At 31.8% G+C, this 20,343-nt stretch overlaps 1 protein-coding gene across 5 annotated transcripts in view; it reads left to right on the forward strand.

Moving 5' to 3' along the window:
• The window catches only part of LOC135126328 (signal-induced proliferation-associated 1-like protein 2), a 47,125-nt gene that overhangs the window by 19,785 nt on the left and 6,997 nt on the right, over positions 1-20,343 (forward strand). For all 5 annotated transcript variants that reach the window (XM_064052315.1, XM_064052334.1, XM_064052299.1 and 2 more), the window contains exons 2-3: positions 17,546-18,273; positions 18,406-18,809. In XM_064052315.1, the coding sequence (XP_063908385.1) occupies positions 17,555-18,273; positions 18,406-18,809 (1,123 nt within the window). In that variant the 5' untranslated portion in view covers positions 17,546-17,554. The remainder of the gene's footprint in view (positions 1-17,545; positions 18,274-18,405; positions 18,810-20,343) is intronic.

Below are 20,343 nucleotides of genomic sequence, written 5' to 3' on the forward strand. Positions count from 1 at the left end.
CTGACAACGAATGAAAAATTCATCACGATTGAGACAGAGACGGATGGGTGGGGCTTCTCTTTCAATTACTACATTTAGATTTCTTTATATAACACGATTACTTAAGTACGACGAATAAAAAAATTATCACAATTGAGGTAGGGCGGGTGGGCGGGGTTTATATTTTCGCTTTTTTTTCTTAACATACATAGCCAAGAAACTTAAAATATGGTTAAAATGGTACATTTTTGCAAGGAAATATGGATTTCTTTATACAAATTCTCTATTTTAAACATGTTTCAAGTTTCATGTTGTGAAAAGAAATCTGCACATATTAAAACAAAGAGGCAAAATGAAAGCCCGCCCACCCGCCCTATCTCAATTGTGATGATTTTTTTTATTCTCGGTGAAACAAGGGGGCGGAGCTTAAATTCAAAAATTGAAAACTCTATTCGAAAAGTTGAAAAATCGAAAAATTGAAAAAACGAAAAACTACATAATGGAAAAAAATTGCAAAATCGAAAAATTGTAAATTGAAGAACTCAAAAGAACGAAAAAAATTCAAATATCGAAAAACTAAAAGTCGAGAAACTTGAAAATAGAAAAAAAAATATAAATTGAAAAATTCGAAACAGAAAAAATGAATCGTCGAAAAATTGGGAAAACCCAAAAATTGTGAAATCTAAAAATTATAGAAATGCCAAAATTGTGAAGTCGAAAAACCATAATATTGAAAGATCGAAAAATTGGAAATTTAAATATCGAAAAATTGGAAATTTAAATATCGAAAAATTGGAAATTTAAATATCGAGAACCGGAAAAATTAAAAATCGAAGAATTGAAAAATCGAATAAATGGAAAAATAATAAAATCGTAAAATTGAAAAAGTGAAAAATTTTAAAAATTATAATCATTAGTTACTAAAATGAAAACCAGAAAAATTGCAAATCAAAACTTGCAGGAACTAAAAATTGAAAAATCTAAAATAGAGAAAATAAAAATTAAAAATGTAAAAGTGCAAAATCGAAAAATTGTGTAAAATTTGGCGTTCCGTGGCGTCTTTTTGGTATAATACTAATTATGGCCACTTTGAGAAAAAGATCTGAAAATTAAAAAAAATTGAATAATCCAAAAACTGAATTAAAAGAAAAATGATAAAATCAGAACTTTGAAAACCCGAAAAATTGAAAATAAAGAATTGGAACGAAAAATTGCAAATCGAAAAATTGAAAAAATGAACCGAAAAATTAAAAACTCTTATTGGAAAAATCGAAAAATTGGAATAACGAAAAACTACATAATCGAAAAAAATTGAAAAATCGAAATATTGCAATCTTTATATTTTGGCCTTTTTTTCTTTAATAGATGTAGCCATTTTTTCACAACAAGAAACTTAGAATATGGTTAAAATGGTACATTTTTGCAAGGAAATATGGATTTCCTTATACAAATTCTTCATTTTAAACATGTTTCAAGTTTCATGTTGTGAAAAGAAATCTACACATATTAAAACAAAAAGGCAAAATGAAAGTCCGCCCACCCGCCCTGTCTCAATTGTGACGATTTTTTTTTTTATTCGTCGTGAACCAAGGGGGCGGAGCTTAAATTAAAAATATGTTTTTGAGTATCGTGTTGTTCAAAGAGTACTATGTATATAAAAAAAAGGAAACATATAAAATCGTCACAATTGAGATAGGGTGGGTAGGCGGGGCTTATATTTTGCCATTTTTTCTTGATATGTGTAGACTTATTTCAACAACAAGAAACTTAAAACATGTCTAAAATGGTAAATTTTTGTAAGAATCGACTTAAATCGTCCACTAAAAGCAACGTCAGCGGGAACAGTAACTGCAACGGGAACTTCAACGTCAACAGCAAGTTTATAAATACCACTTTACTCAAAATTTAATTTGTCATAGAGGTTATCACAAACAAAAATTGTTCGTCTAGACGTTTCATACCCCTAGACAAGGAAAAAATATGTCTTCTGTGATTATTAGACAAATATTTTCCGAAACTACTGGATCTGATTTTTTTTTACGTTATTTAAAAATATCGTGTTGATGGTAAAATGCTAACCACAATTTGTCTACTCACCTCGATCGACAATTTAATGACGTCCCTACATCATCTCGCGTAGTAAAGGTTATCTAAATTTTATAAAATAATATACACCTGTACGTGTGGTTTATGAGTCCGTTTTGATTTTTATCACAATTACTTTTATACGAAACATTATTTTGTGCAACTTTTCCACGTGTTTCATGAAGTCGATATCTCGTTCATGCATCAAATAGCTCGTGATTAGGTGGCGAATTGTCGGACTTGTGAGTGTGAGTTCAAAATAAACCAATTTGGTAGTTTATCTATGGAGATTTGTATGATTGTAATTCAGGCGCGAGAGAATTTATCTCTAAATAATTTCAGAATTTTGAATGTAAAAATTCTCAGAACTTTAATTAAACTAAAAATAGTTAACATCTGTGCAGTCTAATAATATGGATATATGTATTTTATGGTTTGTCACTCAAAGATAAGAAGCAAATCCGTAGTATTGTAGTGTTTTAGAAATGAGAGCTTAACCATAATGAAAATTCGTGTACACATGTATCGAAAGAATGTGTGTGCTTCAGATGCTTCTTTTGTGCAAAAATCTGATGACGTCATCGTTAGAGATGATGGTACTTCATGATAGTACTTAGATATTGAAATAGATAACACCAATTTGGATCTGAATCATACAATATGACGCAATAGCGACATTTGAATTGGGAATTCACGTCTATAGTGTCAGTGTTGGAAAACTGAATTGTGCAAGTCGAAGGCATTTACGTCAAGGAACAATTCAGATAATAAAATGGGTTACATTTGGCGATGGGAAATTGGATCATATTGGGAAAAAAGATTTTTTATCAAAGTGTACAACCAAGAAAAATTTCCCAATCAACCTTTTGGAAACTTGTGCCTGAAGGTAAAAAAATCTTTAACTTTTAGCCGTATAGTATGATCATTTTGACACTATTATAGACACAGAAATAATCTATTAGATTACAAAAAGCCACATTACGCACATTTCTGAAAATTGAAAAAGATTCTAGTGTCCGTAATATTGACACACTAATTTTAAAGGTGAAATTACACACCACACACCGAATCAGAAAACGGTTGGCTACATGACGACACGTCATCCTATCTGCACGGAATATTCATGACGCAAAAATTGATTCTCACGGTAATATGACCGCCGCCTTTGAAAAATACTTAAAGGAAAGCTTATCCCAAAATTACCACACAATAGTATTGTAATGGATAATGTCAGTACCACTCGCCATAGAAAACGAAAGTCCCGAACAAATTATTAGGTCGAATGTTTTAAGCAACCCGTAGCTTAGTGAAACAATTTAATATAACTTTTTTACTCGTTCGGAAGCAATAAAGCAAGTGGAAGCTTCTCATGTAATAATTGAATGGTGTTCCGAATTTAGCTGTAAATACGGCTTCATTGAACTTGTGTGTGAATGCCCCGTTATTTTTATAAATTGTTGTTCTTCTACATCACGTTGCGAAAGATTACTCACTCAGTTGGACGATTGGAGTGGTCGTTATTTTTATTCTTTTAGCAACAAGCCCAGTTTTTTGAGCTCCATTTTGATATTTCCTTCCTAAATATTTTTGTACGACTGTTGTTATTTGATGACCATTATCGATGCAAGCTAAAAACGACCTGTTTGACGTTAAGTTGGAAGCATTGTTTTTTTTGTACTTCCTTTTGGCCATGAAGCGTGTGCTTGCATATATTAAACAGTTTCACAATGTCTGCTAAGGTTGATTTTGAGAAACCGTTTACTTTATAAATTTGGTACAGCACTACACAGTTATAAATCATCAACACGTTCGGTTTTAACAGCAGGAAAAGTATAAATATTTACCGCTGTAATGTGTCAATAATGTGTCTATTTGCTTACAAGTACAGATTTGAGTTTGGAAAATACGGAGTCTATGAACGCGATAAAATCAAGTAGGTGATAAGTGGAAATAAAATTGAATGCAGTAAACAATTAGGTACTTTTCATAAATACGAAAACATTATTTTCGTGCTTTGACGAAAATTTAGTACGATTTGTACAAATTTGGTCAGCTTGTGTTATTAAAATAGTCAAAAAAAAAAAATATTGTGTAATATTGCACCTACATTATTAATTTCCAGCGAATTTTTTGCTTTCTTGAAACTTAAGATTTATTATTTAGTTGAAATTGCGGTATTTATTTTATTAGAAAATTTGCGTCAATTTCGTATAATCGCTTATCGCAAATCTGGTTTATCTTAAGTAAATGAAATCTTCGCTCATTAGCGCATTCCCGGCGCATTTTCCAAATTTCCGTCTCCATGTCGCAGCTACAAGAAAGCAGGCTAGTGATAAGCCTCATTGTGCTTTCACCGGAAGCGCTATCAACTTTAATCCAATTCTGTTGTTTTCCGTGAATGTCGACCACACTGATTTCCAGAACAAAAACAAAAATTTTTTATACTAAACAACATTCACTCATGCAAATGCTTTTCACTGGAAAACCGGATTCGAAAAAAGCGAAAAAGACCCACTTACACGTTTCCAATAAATTCAATCATAAAAATTCATAATTAGTGAGTCATTTTTATCACGCATTCTCCGAGCTTAAGCCAGATTTTCGTTATCGGCGATTCCTGGTACATCCACCTGGTGTCAACGTTTGCCGGACGAGTAGTACGAAAGGGCGACCGACCATTATCGGGATTCCTCATGAATAGACTCCCAAGAATGGGCTCTCGGAGAGGTATGCGACAGCCCATAGACGTGCCGAGGAACGCTCTCCGCATTTTTTAAATTCCGACCGTGTAGGCGCGTACGATTTTCGAGAAAGCTCGCTCGCGTCATCTAGAACAACTAGATCACTGGGTCAGAGTTCGGAGCGCGGAAAATCACAAAGGAAAAATTTTCGGCCGGAATCCGACGCTGCCACTGCTCGCGCTGATTCATGGGACACAGTTACCAGATTGAAGAACTAAATGCTTTGTTGGGGACCAACAATGTCGATGTCGAAGCGTGACGCATGGAGAGAGTAATGGGCTTAGAGGATTCGTTTTGGCAGCGTGGAAAATTGCCTTTTTTCCGAGCGCTGACTCCGTGTTTATTTACACGGTTTTGGAAAGTTACGGCTCCGGGAGGTTACGTTTTCGTTGTTTAAGGCGAAGGCTGATTTTCGATGCTCATTGTGAGGTGTCCTACCTACGTGCAATTTGTGCTCTATTCATCAAGGATTATTCAATTATGGCTATTGTGGACACACGGAGGCTTTGTTGTACGAATTCATCGGCGCTCGGTCTAGTTCTTCACAAAATGCGCGAGGTCACGTGAGGGGCCGGGGCGGCGAGCCGCAAGGAGACACTCCGAAACCTTTGTTATCTACTGTGTGTATTGTTTCCAGGTTTTTACTTCCTGAGCGTAAGCTAATAAGGAAGTATGGTAATCGACTCCGTCGGATGACTCGTCATTTTCATGTTTTCTCGACGTTCATGACCTCTTGAGTACAAAAAAAGTGGTCTTCCGTTTCTAGTATACTTTTTTTTAATCTCATAAGATACTCTTCTGAATGCGTATTGAATTTTCACCCTACACATCTATATTTTGTGAAAAAACATCAAAATTGTGTATCATTTTGCAATTTACCTTGGAAACTGCAAAATCAAATACTCTGGAATCTTGTAGTATCACGATTTTTCGTTTTTTCAATTTTTTCATTTCAATTATTTCATTTCAATTTTTCCATTTTTTAATGTTTCGGTTTCACAATTTTTCGTTTTTCAACTTTAAATTTTTTGTTTTTCAATTTCTCTACTTCCAAATTATGCAATTTCCCGTTTTTTCAGTACATATTTCGTTTTTTCGATTTTGCACCATTTCAAGTTTCTCAATTTTTATTCTTTGATTTTTTCCACTTTTCGTTTCTTCAATTTTTCAAGTTCTTGATTTCCAATTTTTATATTTTTCAAAGTATTCATTTTATACGTTTTTGTTTTTTCATTTTTAATTTTTCAATTTTTCGATTTGCAATTTTTTAATTTTTCGTTTTTTCAGTTTGTCAATTTTTTATGTTCTCCCTTTTCATTTTTCATTCCCAATTTTTTAATTTTCATTTTTCTCGTTTCAATATTTATCACAATTTTTAGTTTTTTATTTTCTCTATTTTTTCAATGTTTCTTTCGATTTTTCAATTTTTCGTTTCTTCAATTTTTCAAGTTCTTTATTTCCGATTTTCAGATTTTTCGAAGTATTCATTTTATACGTTTTTTTCGATTTTTCTATTTCTCGTTGCTCCAATTTTTCATTGAATTTTTCATTTTCTCAATTTTTTATTGTCATTTTCTCGATTTAATATTAGCTTTTAGTTTTTCATTTCCTTTATTTTTTCAACGTTTCTTTCAATTTTATAATTTTTCGTTTATTAAATTTTTCAAATTTTCAAACCTTGATTTTTCAATTTCCGGATTTTATGATTCTAAAATTTTCCAATTTTTCAATTTTTGGATTCAAAGTTATCCGATTCTCCGATTTTTTTAATTTTCAATATTTGAATTTAACAATATGTATTTCTTTTATTTTTTCGATTTTAAAGTTTCTCAATTTTTATTTTTTTGATTTTTCAATTTTTCGTTTTTTCAGTTTGTCAAGTTCTTGATTTCCAATTTTTAGAGTCTCTCAAAGTTTTCATTTTACACTTTCTTTTTCATTTTTGATTTTTCCGTTTTACAATTTTGCAATTTTCCATTTTTTTTTATTCGAAAAGTGAAAAAATTGAAAAACTAATAAATCGGAAAAAACTGCAAAATCGAAAAAGTGGGAAATCGAAAAATTGCAAATCAAAGACGTGAAAAAACGAAAAAATTGAAACATTGATAAACTGAAAATCAGAAACTTTAAAAGTAGAAAAAAAATTATAAATCGAAAAATTCGAAGGAAAAAAACTAATTGAATCGAAAAATTGGGAAAAACCCAAAAATTGTAAAATCAAAAAATTATAAAATCGCCAAAATTGTGAAGTCGATAACTTATAATATTGAAAGATTGAGAAAGTGGAAATTTAAATATCGAGAAACTGAAAAATCAAAATTCGAAAAATTGAAAATAAATGAAAAAGTTTTAAAATCCAATAATTGAAAAAGTGAAAAATTTTAAAAATTATAATCATTTCTAAAATGAAAACTAGAAAAGTTTCAAACCAAACGTTAAAGAAACAAAAAATTGAAAAATCGAGAAATTGAAAAATCTAAAACAGAGAAAACAGAAATAAAAAAAATCTAAAAGTGAAAAATCGAAAAATTGAAAAATTTCACATGGCAAAAAAAGAAAATTTAAACAAAATCTCAAATTTGGCGTTCTGTGGCGTCTTTTTGGTATAATGTAATTTGGCCATTTTGAGAAAAAGATGTGAACATTCTGGAAAATTGAAAAATCTAAAAACTGAAAATTTTCCTATTGAATAAAAGAAAAATTATTAAATCAGGACTTTGAAAACCTGAAAAATTGAAAAAATAAAGAAAATAAAAAACCGAAACAAAAAATAAAAAATCCAAACGAAAAATAGAAAATCTAAACTAAAAATTGCAAATCGAAAAATTTAAGAAATGAAAAACTAAAAAATTGAAAAATTGAAATGAAAAAACGAAAAACTACAAAATCGAAATATTGCAAAATCGAATTCCTGGAAAATCAAAAAATTGAAAAAGTGAAAAAACGAAAAAGATTCAAATATTGAAAATATAAAAGTTGAGAAACTTGAAAACAGAAAAAATAATTATAAATTGAATAATCGAAAGAAGAAAAAACGAATCGATTCGAAAAATGGAAAAAACCCAAAAATTGTAAAATTGCCAAAATTGTGAAGTCGAAAAACTATGATTTGAATGATCGAAAAATTGCAAATTTAAATATCGACAAATTGAAAAATAAAAAAACGAAAAATGTAAGTTTTAAAATCCGATAATTGAAAAAGTGAAAAAATTTAATAATTATAATTGCAAACCAAAAGTTAAAGAAACTAAAAAATTGAAAAATCGAGAAATGGAAAAATCTAAAATAGAGAAAACAAAAATCAAGGGACCTAAAATGAAAAATCGAAAAATTGAAAAATTTCGCCTGGGAAAAAAAGAAAATTTAAAGAAAAACCAAAATTTGGCGTTGTGTGGCGTCTTTTTGGTATAAACTAATTCACTTTGAAAAAAAATCTGAAAATTCTAATATCAGCACTTTGAAAACCCAAAAAATTGAAAAAATAAAGAAAATAAAAAACCGAAACGAAAAATTGCAAATCGAAAAAATGAAGAAATGAAAAAGTGAAAAATTGAAAACTATTCGAAAAGTTGAAAAAACGAAAAATTACGAAATCTAAAATAATTGAAAAATCGTAATATTGCAAAATCGAAAGCCTGGAAAATCGAAAAATTGTAATTCGAAGAACTGAAAGAACGAAAAAATTCAAATATTGAAAAACTAAAAATTGAGAAATTTAAAAATAGAAAAAATTAATGAGTCGAAAAATTGCAAAATCTTAAATGTGAAACATCCAAAAGTTGGAAAATCGAAAAACTGAAAAATTTAAAAATTGCAAACCGAAAATTGAAGAAATGAAAAAATGAAAAATCGAAAATTTGCAAAAAGTCGAAGAACTGAAAAAACGAAAAAATTCAAATGTCGAAGAACTAACAATCGAGAAATTTGAAAAAAAATTAATAAATCGGAAATTTCAAAATCTAATACTGGAAACATCCAGAAGTTGGAAAATCGGAAGACTGAAAATTTTAAAAATGAAAACTCGATTGCTTATCATAAAATTGAAGAAACAAAAAAAATGAAAAATTGAAACATTGAAGAAACGAAAAATTGAAAAACATTGAAATTTAATAAATAAAAATTATAAAATCGGAACATTGAAAAATCCAATAATTGCAAAAATAAACAAATAAAAAACCGAAACGAAAAATTGTAAACTGAAAATCCGAAGAACTGAAAAAATGAAAAATCGAAAATTTCAAAAGTCGAATAAATGAAAAAGTATTAAAATCCAATAATTGAAAAATGGAAAAATTCAAAAATAGTAAAATTGGAAAAATAAATCTTTTAAAATACCTATACAATTATTGTTACATAAAATTGCAAATCAAAAATTGGAGACACGGAAAATTGAAAATGTACGAAACTGAAAAATTCAAAATTAAAAAACGAAACAATGAAAAATCCACAAATTGAAAAATTTCACATTGAAAAAAAAAAAAAATCAGAACATCGGAAAATTTAAAAAATAAAGAAAATAAAGAAACCGAAATGAAAAATGCAAATCGAAAAATTGAAAACTCGCGAAATTGCATATCAAAAAATTTCAAAATCTAAAAATTGAAACATGAAAGTTGGAAAATCGACGTACTGAAAAAATTAACAATGAAAACTCGAAGAGTTGTATACTGTAAAATCAAAGGAAAAATGGAAAATTGAAAAACTGCTAAATTGAAGTAACGAAAAATTTAAAAAATTGAAATTACAAAATCAAAAAATTATAAAATCAGAACATTGAAAAGTCGAAATATTGTCAAAATAAAGAAAAAAAAAATCGAAACCAAAAATTGCAAATCAAAAATTTGGAGAAATTTTTAATCGAAATTGAATTGAAGACACGAGAAACTGAAAAAAAAATGAAAAAACAAAAACTTATAAAATCTAAAAATTGAAAAATTCAGAAGTTGGAAAATTGAAAAGCTGAAAAATTTAAACTTAAAAATTCATTCGAAAAATTGTAAATCGAAAAACTGAAAAAACAAAAAAACTTTAAAAAATTAAAAAATTCAGAAGTCAAAAAAGCTGCATGAGTTATCAGAAGCCAAATTACCTTCAATCATTTTTTTTATTATTATTATTTTGTTATTAGTAAAATCTCGTTATGGAGATTTCAGAAGCGATACACGTTGTTTTTTCATTTTGTGTGTACAAATTATGCTGTAATTATACGTAGTTTTCGCAATTATTTCGATTAGGTTGTCGTTATTTATGGGGAATCTATAACCAGCTACGACCAGAAGTGACAGAACTCAATTAGTGTGGGTTGTGCATATTCCCCGGACGCCAGTCAAAACCCGATTTATTTTCAAATCGAACAATGCCAAGAGTGGCGGTTAATTGCAGATGTAATACCCGCAATCAATAAACAAATCGGCCCCATTCCCCCTGCCCCCGCCGCCAATGGCGCGTGGGTGGAGATACGCCACACTGGATCTTATTTCCGTCCGGCATTGTTTCCTGCCACCGCTATCGGTCCAAAAATACGGCCGAAGTGACCTTTTTCCGATCCGTCAATCTCGTGCGTGCGACTAATCGGCGGAATTCAAAGCCAAAAAAGTCCCCATTACTCGCGGACGATTTACTGTGAAGCCAGCTGTACCTAGGATTTAATCGTTTCCAGAACAGATGCTCCACGGTTTTAACCTTTACGGTCCACAATTAGAGGCACATCAAAGAATTGCCAGTTATAGAAGGGACACGCATGGCAATGATGGGCTGCGCGTTTTGAGAGACGGGTTTTCACACGGACACAATGGAGGCGTGGATTCGACGAGTAATTAATTTGACATGACTAATCCTCGAGATGTAGACGGTCCGGAAATTTGTGGTTGGCGTGGTCGCGATTCTCAAAGCGGAATAAATCGGGGTGTTGTGGCGGCGGGTCTTCGGACAGCCGAACGTCCGGCCGCAGGTTTGGGCGAGCAGCTGAAGAGCCTCCTTCAGTGGCGCCCGTTGATGGCATTTTGTTTGTTTGGACGCTGGTGCGAGAAGGAGGAGGACGACCAAACAGAGCAGCTGATCGAGGTCTGGCCTGTAGGTACAGTGCACGTGTGTTTTGTTGGTTGCATACATGCCAGTGTACTTATATCAGAAAACTACAAATTACTCATATGTTTGTTTCCACTATGATTTGTTGGAAATTTTACTTCCCGAGCGTAAGCTAAGGAAGTATTGATATCGAGTCCATCGGGCGAATGGCCGCTTTTATGTTTTTTCGACGTTTCATGACCCTCAAAAGTGCGAAAAGATAGGTCTGCAGTTTCGGTCTGTCTGTCTGCCGTCTGTGCGTAAATAACAGACACATTAGTTTTTATCTTCCTCGTTCAGGATCTAGGAATCCGAGAACTTTGCTGTGTGATATGGCTCGCACTAATCAACATTATTATTCACCAGTTAACAACATGTGCAGAATATACACATGTGATATATTTATAGAGTGTCAAACTGTATTTATTGCTGGTGTCAAATTAGCGCTGTACTAAAACTTCTAGGGTTAGGATTACTGTCTATTATTACTTTAGGAAGTTCTAATCACATTGTTTGTATCTGCGTTTTGTACTATATGTCATATGTGGGCGATTTGCCCGTTGGATGATCAATAAACTATTCTATTCTATTTTATTTATTTTATTCTATTCTAACAAAACGATAACCAAATTTGGCTACTCATCCCCATCAACAATAGGATGACGTCATCCAAAATTTACGTTAGTAAATGTTATTTAAATTTTAGAAAACAAGATACTCCTCCATTTGTGGTTTATGAACCCGGGTTTTTATCCTAGACATCGAGATTTTTGGAAAAATCACAATTGAAATATCAATTTTTTGGCCTTTCGATGTTTCGATTTTTCGATTATTCAAGTTTAGTTGTTTCAATTTTTCAATATTTTTGTTTTGAGATTTTTCAGTTTTTTGATTTTTAAATAATTCGTTTTTTCATTTTTCGATTTCTCGATTTTTTATTTTTCGATATTTCAGTTTTACGATTTATAAATTTTTCGATTTTTCAATATTTCAATTTTTGGCGTTTCTAAATTTTCGATTTTTCAATATGTACATATTTTTATTTTGCCATTTCTCGATTTTTCGAAGTTTCGGTCGACTTCGATTTCTCGTTTTTCGATGTTTCAGGTTTTTGATTTTTCAATTTTTCGATTTTAAGACTTCGATTTCTCGATGTTTCAATTTTTCGGAATTTCCGATTTTCGACGTTCAAGTTTTGGAATTCTTGAGTTTTTTGATTTTTCAGCTTCTCTTCCATTTTTCAATTTTCCATTTTACGATTAAAATAGTTTTTTTGATTTTTGGATTGTTTGATGTTTTGTTTTCTCGACTTCCCGATTACTCAGTTGTCAGATTTTCAATTCTTCAATTTTTCGATTTTAAGACTTCGATTTCTCGATGGATCAATTTTTCGGAATTTCCGTTTTTCGACGTTCAAGTTTTGGAATTCTTGAGTTTTTCGATTCTTCAGTTTCTCTTCCATTTTTCAATTTTTCGATTTTACTATTAATCGTTTTTTTTATTTTTAGATTTTTCGACTTTTCGATATTTTGAGTTTACCATTTTTTGGATTTTTCGATTGCTTGATGTTTTGTTTTCTCGACTTCCCCATTTCTCGGTTTTCAGATTTTCAATTTTTCGCTTTTTCAGGTTTTTGGATTTTTCAATTTATAGACTTCGGTTTCTCGATTTTTTAATTTTTGGATATCTCGGCTTTTCGACGTTTTAATTTTTGGGATTTTTCTTAGTTTTTAGATTCTCCAATTATTATTCTTTGATTTTTTCGATTTTTCAATTCTTCGATTTATCCATTGATTAATTTTTCGACTTTTTGGTTTTGAAATTTTTCGATTTAGCTTCTTCAGTTTTTTTTATTTCCTATTTTTTTTTCTATCTCTTGTTTTTTTGAATTTTCAAGTGTCGTTTTCTCAGTTTTTCGACATTTCAGTTTTGATTTTTAAATTATTCGATTTTTCAATTCCTCTATTTTCCAATTTTTCAATTTCGCGATTTTCAATTTTTTGATTTCTCGATTTTTTATTTTCGGATTTCTCCATTTTCCGGTATTTCAGTTTTACGGTTTTCGAATTTTCGAATTTCAATATTTTTATTTTGCAATTTCTCGATTCTCAGTTTCTTGTTTTTCGTTTTGCAGTTTTCAATTTTTCGATTTTTCAGTTTTTTGATTTTTAGACTTTTCGATTTTTTGATGTTTCAATTTCTCGATCTCAGTTTTTCGACGTTCAAGTTTTCGAATTCTTGAGTTTTTCTATTCTTCAATTTCTATTCAATTTTTCGATTTTTCGTTTTCAGTTTTTCGACTTTTTAATTTTCTGTTTTTATCGATTGATCAATTTTTCGATACTTGGGTTTCGGGTTTACGCAAATTTTCGATTCTTTAATTTTTAGTTGCTTCAATTTTTAGATTTTTCAATATTTTAACTTCTGGCGTTTCTAAATTTTCCATTTTACGATTTATCGACTTTTTAATTTTTAGATTTTTCGAATTTTCGGTTCTCGACTTCCCAATTTCACGATTTTCAATTTTTCGATATTTCAGGTTTTTGATTTTTCAATTTTTCAATTTCTAGATTTTCCGGCTTTTCGATTCTTCAATTATTCCTCAATTTTTTCAATTTTTCGATTTATCGATTGATTAATTTTTCGATATTTTTGAGATTTGAAATTTTGCCAATTTTGATTCTTCTTAAATTTTAGGTTTTTCGATTTTTCGTTTTTTTTTTGATTTTTCAGTTTTTCGATTTTTCAATTTTTCGATTTCACCATTTTCCGATATTTCAGTTTACGATTTTTCAATTATTCGATTTTTCAAGATTTCAATTTTTGGCGTTTTTAAAGTTTCGATTTTTCGATTAGATTTTTCGATTTTTCAATATTTTCATCTTGCCATTTCTCGATTTCCCAATTTTTTCGAAGTCTTGGTTTCTCGATTTCTCGTTTCTTGATTTTCAGTTTTCAATTTTTCGAATTTTTAATTTTTCATTTTGAATTTATGGACTTTTCAGTTATTCTGTTTATCAATTTTTCGATATTTATTTAATCTTTCGATTTTTCAATTCTCCGATTTATTTTTCGACATTTTGGTTTTGAAATTTACCAATTTAGCTTCTTCAGTTTTTTTAATTTCCTAATTTTTTTCGATTTCTCGTTCTTTTGATTTTTCAGTTTTTCGAATTTTAAATTTTTTGGTCTATCGATTTTTCAATTCCTCTATCTTCCAATTTTTCAATTTCTCGATTTTCAATTTTTTGATTTCTCAATTTTTCGAAATTCATTTTTGGGATTTTTCAAATTTTCGATTAATAGATTTTTCATTTTTCGATTTCTCCATTTTCCGATATTTCAGTTTTACGGTTTTCGAATTTTCGATTTTCAATATTTTTATTTTGCAATTTCTCGATTTCGGGATTTTTCGAAGTCTCGGTTTCTCAGTTTGTCGTTTTTCGTTTTTCAGTTTTCAATTTTTCGATTTTTCGGTTTTTTGATTTGTAGTCTTTTCGATTTTGCGATGTTTCAATTTCTCGATATCTCAGTTTTTCGACGTTCAAATTTTGGAATTCTCGAGTTTTTCGATTCTTCAATTTCTCTTCATTTTTCAATTTTTCGACTTTTTAATTTTTCAGTTTATCGATTGATCAATTTTTCGATACTTGGGTTTCGGGTTTATGCAATTTTTCGATTCTTTAATTTTTCGTTTCTTCAATTTTTAGATTTTTCAATATTTTAACTTTTGGCGTTTCTAAATTCTCAATTTTTCGGTTTTTCAGGCTTTTGATTTTTCAATTTTTCGATTTTTAGAGTTTTCGATTTCTCGATTTTTCCGTTTTTCGATTCTTCAATTATTCAATTTTTTCAATTTTTGGATTTATCGATTGATTAATTTTTCGATATTCGGATTTTGAAATTTATCAATTTTGATTCTTTAGTTTTTGAGTTCTTAAATTTTAGATTTTTCGATTTTTTGTTTTTTTTTTTGATTTTTCAGTTTTTCGATTTTTTAATTTTTCGATTTTTCGAGATTTCCAATTTTTGGCGTTTCTAAATTTTCGATTTTTCGATTAGATTTTTCGATTTTTCAATATTTTCATCTTGCCATTTTTCGATTTCCCAATTTTTTCGAAGTCCCGGTTTTTCGATTTCTCGTTTCTTGATTTTCAGTTTTCAATTTTTCGATTTTTCAGCTTTTTGATTTTTCAATTTTTCGATTTTTAAACTTTTCAATTTCTCGAGGTTTTAATTTTTTGATCTCAATTTTTCGACGTTCAAGTTTTGGAATTCTTGAGTTGTTTATTCTTCAATTTTTCTTAGATTTTTCAATTTTTCGAATTTTCAATTTATTTTGTTTATCGATTCATCAATTTTTCGATATTTTTTCAGTCTTTCGATTTCTCAATATTTCAGTTTTTAGCGTTTCTAAATTTTCCATTTTACGATTTATCGATTTTTAGATTTTTAGAATTTTTTATATTTTGATTTTACCATTTTTCGATTTCTCGATTTTTGATCTTTCGGTTTCTCGATTTTTGATCTTTCGGTTTCTCGACTTACCGATTTCTGATTTTGAATTCTTCAATTATTCGATTTATATCTCGACTTTTCGACGTTTCAGTTTTGGAGTTTTTCTCAGGTTTTCGATTCTTGGTTGTTCGATTTTTTTAATTTTTCGATTTTTCAATTTATAGAGCGATTAATTTTTCGATATTTGGCTTTTAAGATTTTTCAAGTTTTTGATTCTTCAATTTTTTGATTTCTTAAATTTTAGATTTTTCGATTTCCCGTTTTTTTGATTTTTCGATTTTTCAATATTTCGGCTTTTAAAATTTTTACAATTTTCGATTTTACAGTTTTTCATTTTTTAATAAGTACACATTTGAAATTTTCCATTTTTACTTTTTTTGACCTTTGGATTTTTCAAGGTTTCAAATTTTTTGATTTCTCGATTTTTCAAGTTTCCGATTTCACAAATTTTCAATAAGTACTTCAATTTTGGTAATTTTTTCGTTTCTGGATTTTTCAATTTTTCGATTATTAATTTTAGATTTTTTGGTTTGTCGACTTCTCGTGTTTTCGATTTCTCGATTTCTCGATCTTTTGACGTTTCGATTTCTCCATGTTTTTAGATTTTTCTATTTTTCGACTTTTCCCGTATTTCGATTTTTCAGTTTCAATTTTCGAAATTTCAAATTTTCAATTCTTGTAATTTCAAATTTTCAATTTTCCATTTCCGATTTCTCGATATTCGAATTTTTTTAATTTCGATTTTTCAATTTTTCCGTTTTGATTTTTCGAAATTCGATATTTTTTATTTTTCGGTTTTCCGATTTTCGATTCTTTGATTTTCAAATTTTTAGGTTTTCGAATTTCTCAGCTTTTCGTTTTTTCGAACCAATTTCTCGGATTTTCGTTTTTTCGAATATTTGATTGATAGAATTTTCGATTTGTTTTCTTCTTTCAATTCTTTGATTTTCCATATTTTGGATTCCTTCCTTCTTCAGTTTTTGAATTTTTCAATTTTTTTACTTTTCGATTTTTCGTTATTCGAATTTTTTTTTAGGTTTCGTTTTTTTTAATTTCTTGAGCTTTCGATTTTCGAAATTCGAATTTTCAGTCCTTCCAGTTTTCGATTTTTGATTTTTCGGTTTTCACGTTCTTCAGTTTTAAAGACTTTCCAATGTTTTTACTTTTCGATTTCTCAAAATTTCAATTCCATTCTTCATTTTTTCGATTTTTCAGTTTTTACTTTTCGATTTTTTGATTTTCCGGAAGATTTTTCTGTTTCTACGATTTTCGAATTTTCGATTTTTGGATATTTCGATTTTTCGGAGTTGTTATTTACCCCACTGGTATTTACTTTATAGAGGTAAAAAACAAAAATCGCAAAATCAAATTTTTATAATTTTCTAAAGAAACGGAATGTATTGGGCTTTACCTCAAAGACGAGGAATGTTCCGTCGAAATACCCTTCTACCAATTTTTTGATACGACAATCAATGGAAGTAATATTATCATTATTATTATTATTACTAGTGATAGTTGGCCAATGGATTTAGATCCAGTTATGCCAATATATACAGTTTATTTAGCCATACCAAGAACTACAAAGGTAGCTGATCGTTTTATACTTTTAGTATAGTATTCATTTTTAAGATCATCTGCATACAGTAAGTAGTGCTCACTGAGAAAGTCAACAGTATCGTTTATATAAATAGTAAAAAATAACAGACCAAAGACAGAGCACTGAGGAACACTAAGAATACTGTATCTACCCTGAAGACATGCAATAAATTTGATATAGTCTCCGGAAAAATCGAAGGCTCGAGCTTATTTAGACGTAGTTGATCACGCATTTTTACTACTCCATCTGTTCGGTAAACGGAGTACACTTGATACTCATATTTAAATCGCAGAATTAATCGTCCATAGCACAAACTCGTTATCAAGGTACAGTTTTAATATTCATTCCTAAGTATATCGCGTCTCATAGATACGTCGACGTTGATACACTTGAACTAATTATTTCTTACGGGTCTGTCACCATACGGGTTTGCGGTCGTTCTACGCGTTCTTCTACGGGTTCGTGCGTTTACGGTCGCACCAATACGGGTTTCCTCCATACGGGTTTACTTTACGGTTGTGCTCTACTACAGCTTGTCATTCTGTTTGATTTTTTCCAGCGTGATGGGATGATCGGCTTGCAAGAATGCGGGCCCGCGCCACCTAGAGCGCCGGTAACGGGAAGCCGGGCCCGTGAGCGGGCGGCCCAAGCCGTCGACTACTACAACACCCATGTGCACCGCGCCTGGGCGAACGCCGGCCTCTCCCGCTCGTCGTTCAACGACCGCCACCACAACCACCACCAGGCGAGCGCCCGCCGCCCGCAGCACCTAGCGCCCGAGCAGCTCTACCGCAGCAACTCCAGCTTGGAGCTCCTCGACCACAACGGCCGCCCGTCCAACCCGTCGACGCCGACGCTGAAGCGCGAGTACGGCAGCCACGGCAGCATCGACGTGATCGATCGGCCGCCGAACGCCGCCGCCACCACCGGCGACTCGTTCTTCGCCATGCTGCAGGACTACCAGCCGGCCGTGCTGGGAGCGATCGCCGCCGACCAGAGGTCGCCGGGGCCGGCCGAGTACCTGAGGGGCAAGGTGGACGTGGGGGACGGCGCCGACGACGGCGCGCCGCAGAGCCCCAAGGCGCGGGTCAAGCTGTCGCGATTGTGGGGCGGGCAAGTGAACGTGAAAAGCCAGAGACAGGCCATGGATGATAGCATGGTGAATACGTCTTCCAGTAGCAGTAATAGTGTCGTGGGGTCGGCGGAGGCGGAGGAGATCGCGAGGAGGAGGGCTTTCAGTCATTACGACTGTCAGTCGATGACGACGAATCTGAATTACACGGCCAGGTGGGTAGGCGTAGGGGTGGCCACGCCCTTTTGGGGCGGTTAGTCGGGAGTAGGGAAAGGGCGTGGCTTAAGCACGCCAATGAACACCCCGATTGGTGTGCAGAGGTTCACGCCGGTTTTTTCTTGTTGCAGGATCCGGCGGATGTTGGCGAAGCGACGAAACACGACGACGGGGGCGTCCGCCGCCACCATGTTGGCGAAGTCGTTCACTTCTGACGGGGACAACGGCGCCGAGGAGGACGGCGGCGATGGGCAGAATAACGACCTGGTGCAAAGCTGCCCGTTCTTTAGGAACGAAATCGGCGGCGAAGAAGAGAGGATAGTCAGTCTGACTAGGCTGCAGAATAGTCAGGGGTTGGGTGGTGCGAAGAAGCCGTTGCATCGTCCGCCGTTAGCTTACGGCGTTGCCGTCCTCGAATTCCCTCCAGGGGAGACGCACTGGAGACATTCCACGTGTCCGTACCAGCGTCTGCCCAGACCCATCGAAAGCGTCGATCAAGGCGCCTTATACTATAGAAAGTACTTTCTGGGACAAGGTGGGTGAAATTCGCACTCGATACAATTCTGGGACTAAGTTAATTATTACTTTACGAGGCTATAAAGAGATGTGTTTATGATCTGTTTTACACCGAGGAATGCGGTGCGGAAAAAATTCCGGCTTTTACGAGTCCGGCGTGAGATTTCTCACTTTTCGTTTTATGGCTTCCAAGCGCAATGTTTATTGATTTTACAATTTTCCTAGAAGTCCTGAAGAGCATGAAACAAATATTAACTGCAGCAGAATTTTGCGTCTTCTAATCTCCCATTTCCGTCTGTCTGTCTCCCGTGTGTCTGTCTGTCTTCGGTCCACCGTCTGTCCGGATTTTTAGAATACAAATTGTTTTCTCCCCAGCAATAATGGGATGACATCATGTCCTAGTAAATGTTATTTTAATTTTATGCAATCCCTCATTTGTGGATTTGTGATTTATGAATCCGTGTCGAGTTTTTACCTTAAGAGTCCTGATTTTGGAAAAAAAAAATCAAATTTGTATGACAGCATTTTACAACTCAACTTTAAAATTGCAAAATCGAATGCTGTTTGAAATCTTGTACACGTTTAAGGTCATCGGAAGCACAGTAAATTGTTAATTAAAACTTATCCGTTCGTGCTCTGTGGGAATGTCATCGTACAATTTTGTCGAATAAATGTTATTTAAAAGTTAAAAAGTAATATAGTCATGTACTTGTGGTTTATGAATCCGTGTTAAATTTTTGTACTGGACATCGATATTTTTGGAAAAAAATTACAATTGTCGTTATACCAATTTTCCAAATTTTCGCTTTCAAAGATTTCTCGATTTTCAATTTTTCGATATTTTGACATTGGAGAGTTTTAATTTTCTTGATTCTTCAAATTTTCGATTTCTTAATTTTTTCATTTTTTGGTTTCTCAATTTTTCGTGTTTCAGTTTTACGATTTTTAAATTTTTCGATTCATTTTTTCCATTTTAAAATTTTTGGATTTTTCAATTCTTCAATTTTTTGATTGATCTTTGACGTTTCAAAATTTTTCAGTTTTCGATTTCTCAGTTTTTCGATCAATCAATTTCCCCATCAGTGTTTTTTTCAATTTTCCAATTCAATTTTTCCATTTTTCAGGTTTTTGATTTTTTATATTTTCGATTTTTCCATTTTCGGTTTCTCGATTTTTCAATTTTTTGATTCCTTTCGATGTTTCAGTTTTGAAATTTCTCGTTTTTTTTTATTACATATTTATTTTTCAATTTTTCAATGTTTCGAATTTTTCTATTTCTCGATTTTCGATTTTTCGATTTCTCAACAATACTTCTATTTTGGGAATTTTTCAATTTTTCGATATTTTAATTTTAGATTTTTGGTTCAATTTCTTGTTTTTCAATTTTTTTATTTTTTGAATTTTCGGCTTTTCGATTTTTCAAAGTTTCTATTTTCGAAATTTCAATTTTCGATTTTTCCATTTTTCGATTTTAGAATTTTCGATTTTTCGAATTTCGATATTTCGTTTTTTCTGTATTTCGATTCTTGGATTTTCCGAAATTTCGTTTTTTG

The sequence above is a fragment of the Zophobas morio genome, unplaced genomic scaffold (genome assembly GCF_036711695.1).
Source record: "Zophobas morio isolate AGI-343-1 ecotype UQ-CSIRO unplaced genomic scaffold, CSIRO_AGI_Zmor_V1 ptg000002l, whole genome shotgun sequence".
Classification (NCBI taxonomy): domain Eukaryota; kingdom Metazoa; phylum Arthropoda; class Insecta; order Coleoptera; family Tenebrionidae; genus Zophobas; species Zophobas morio.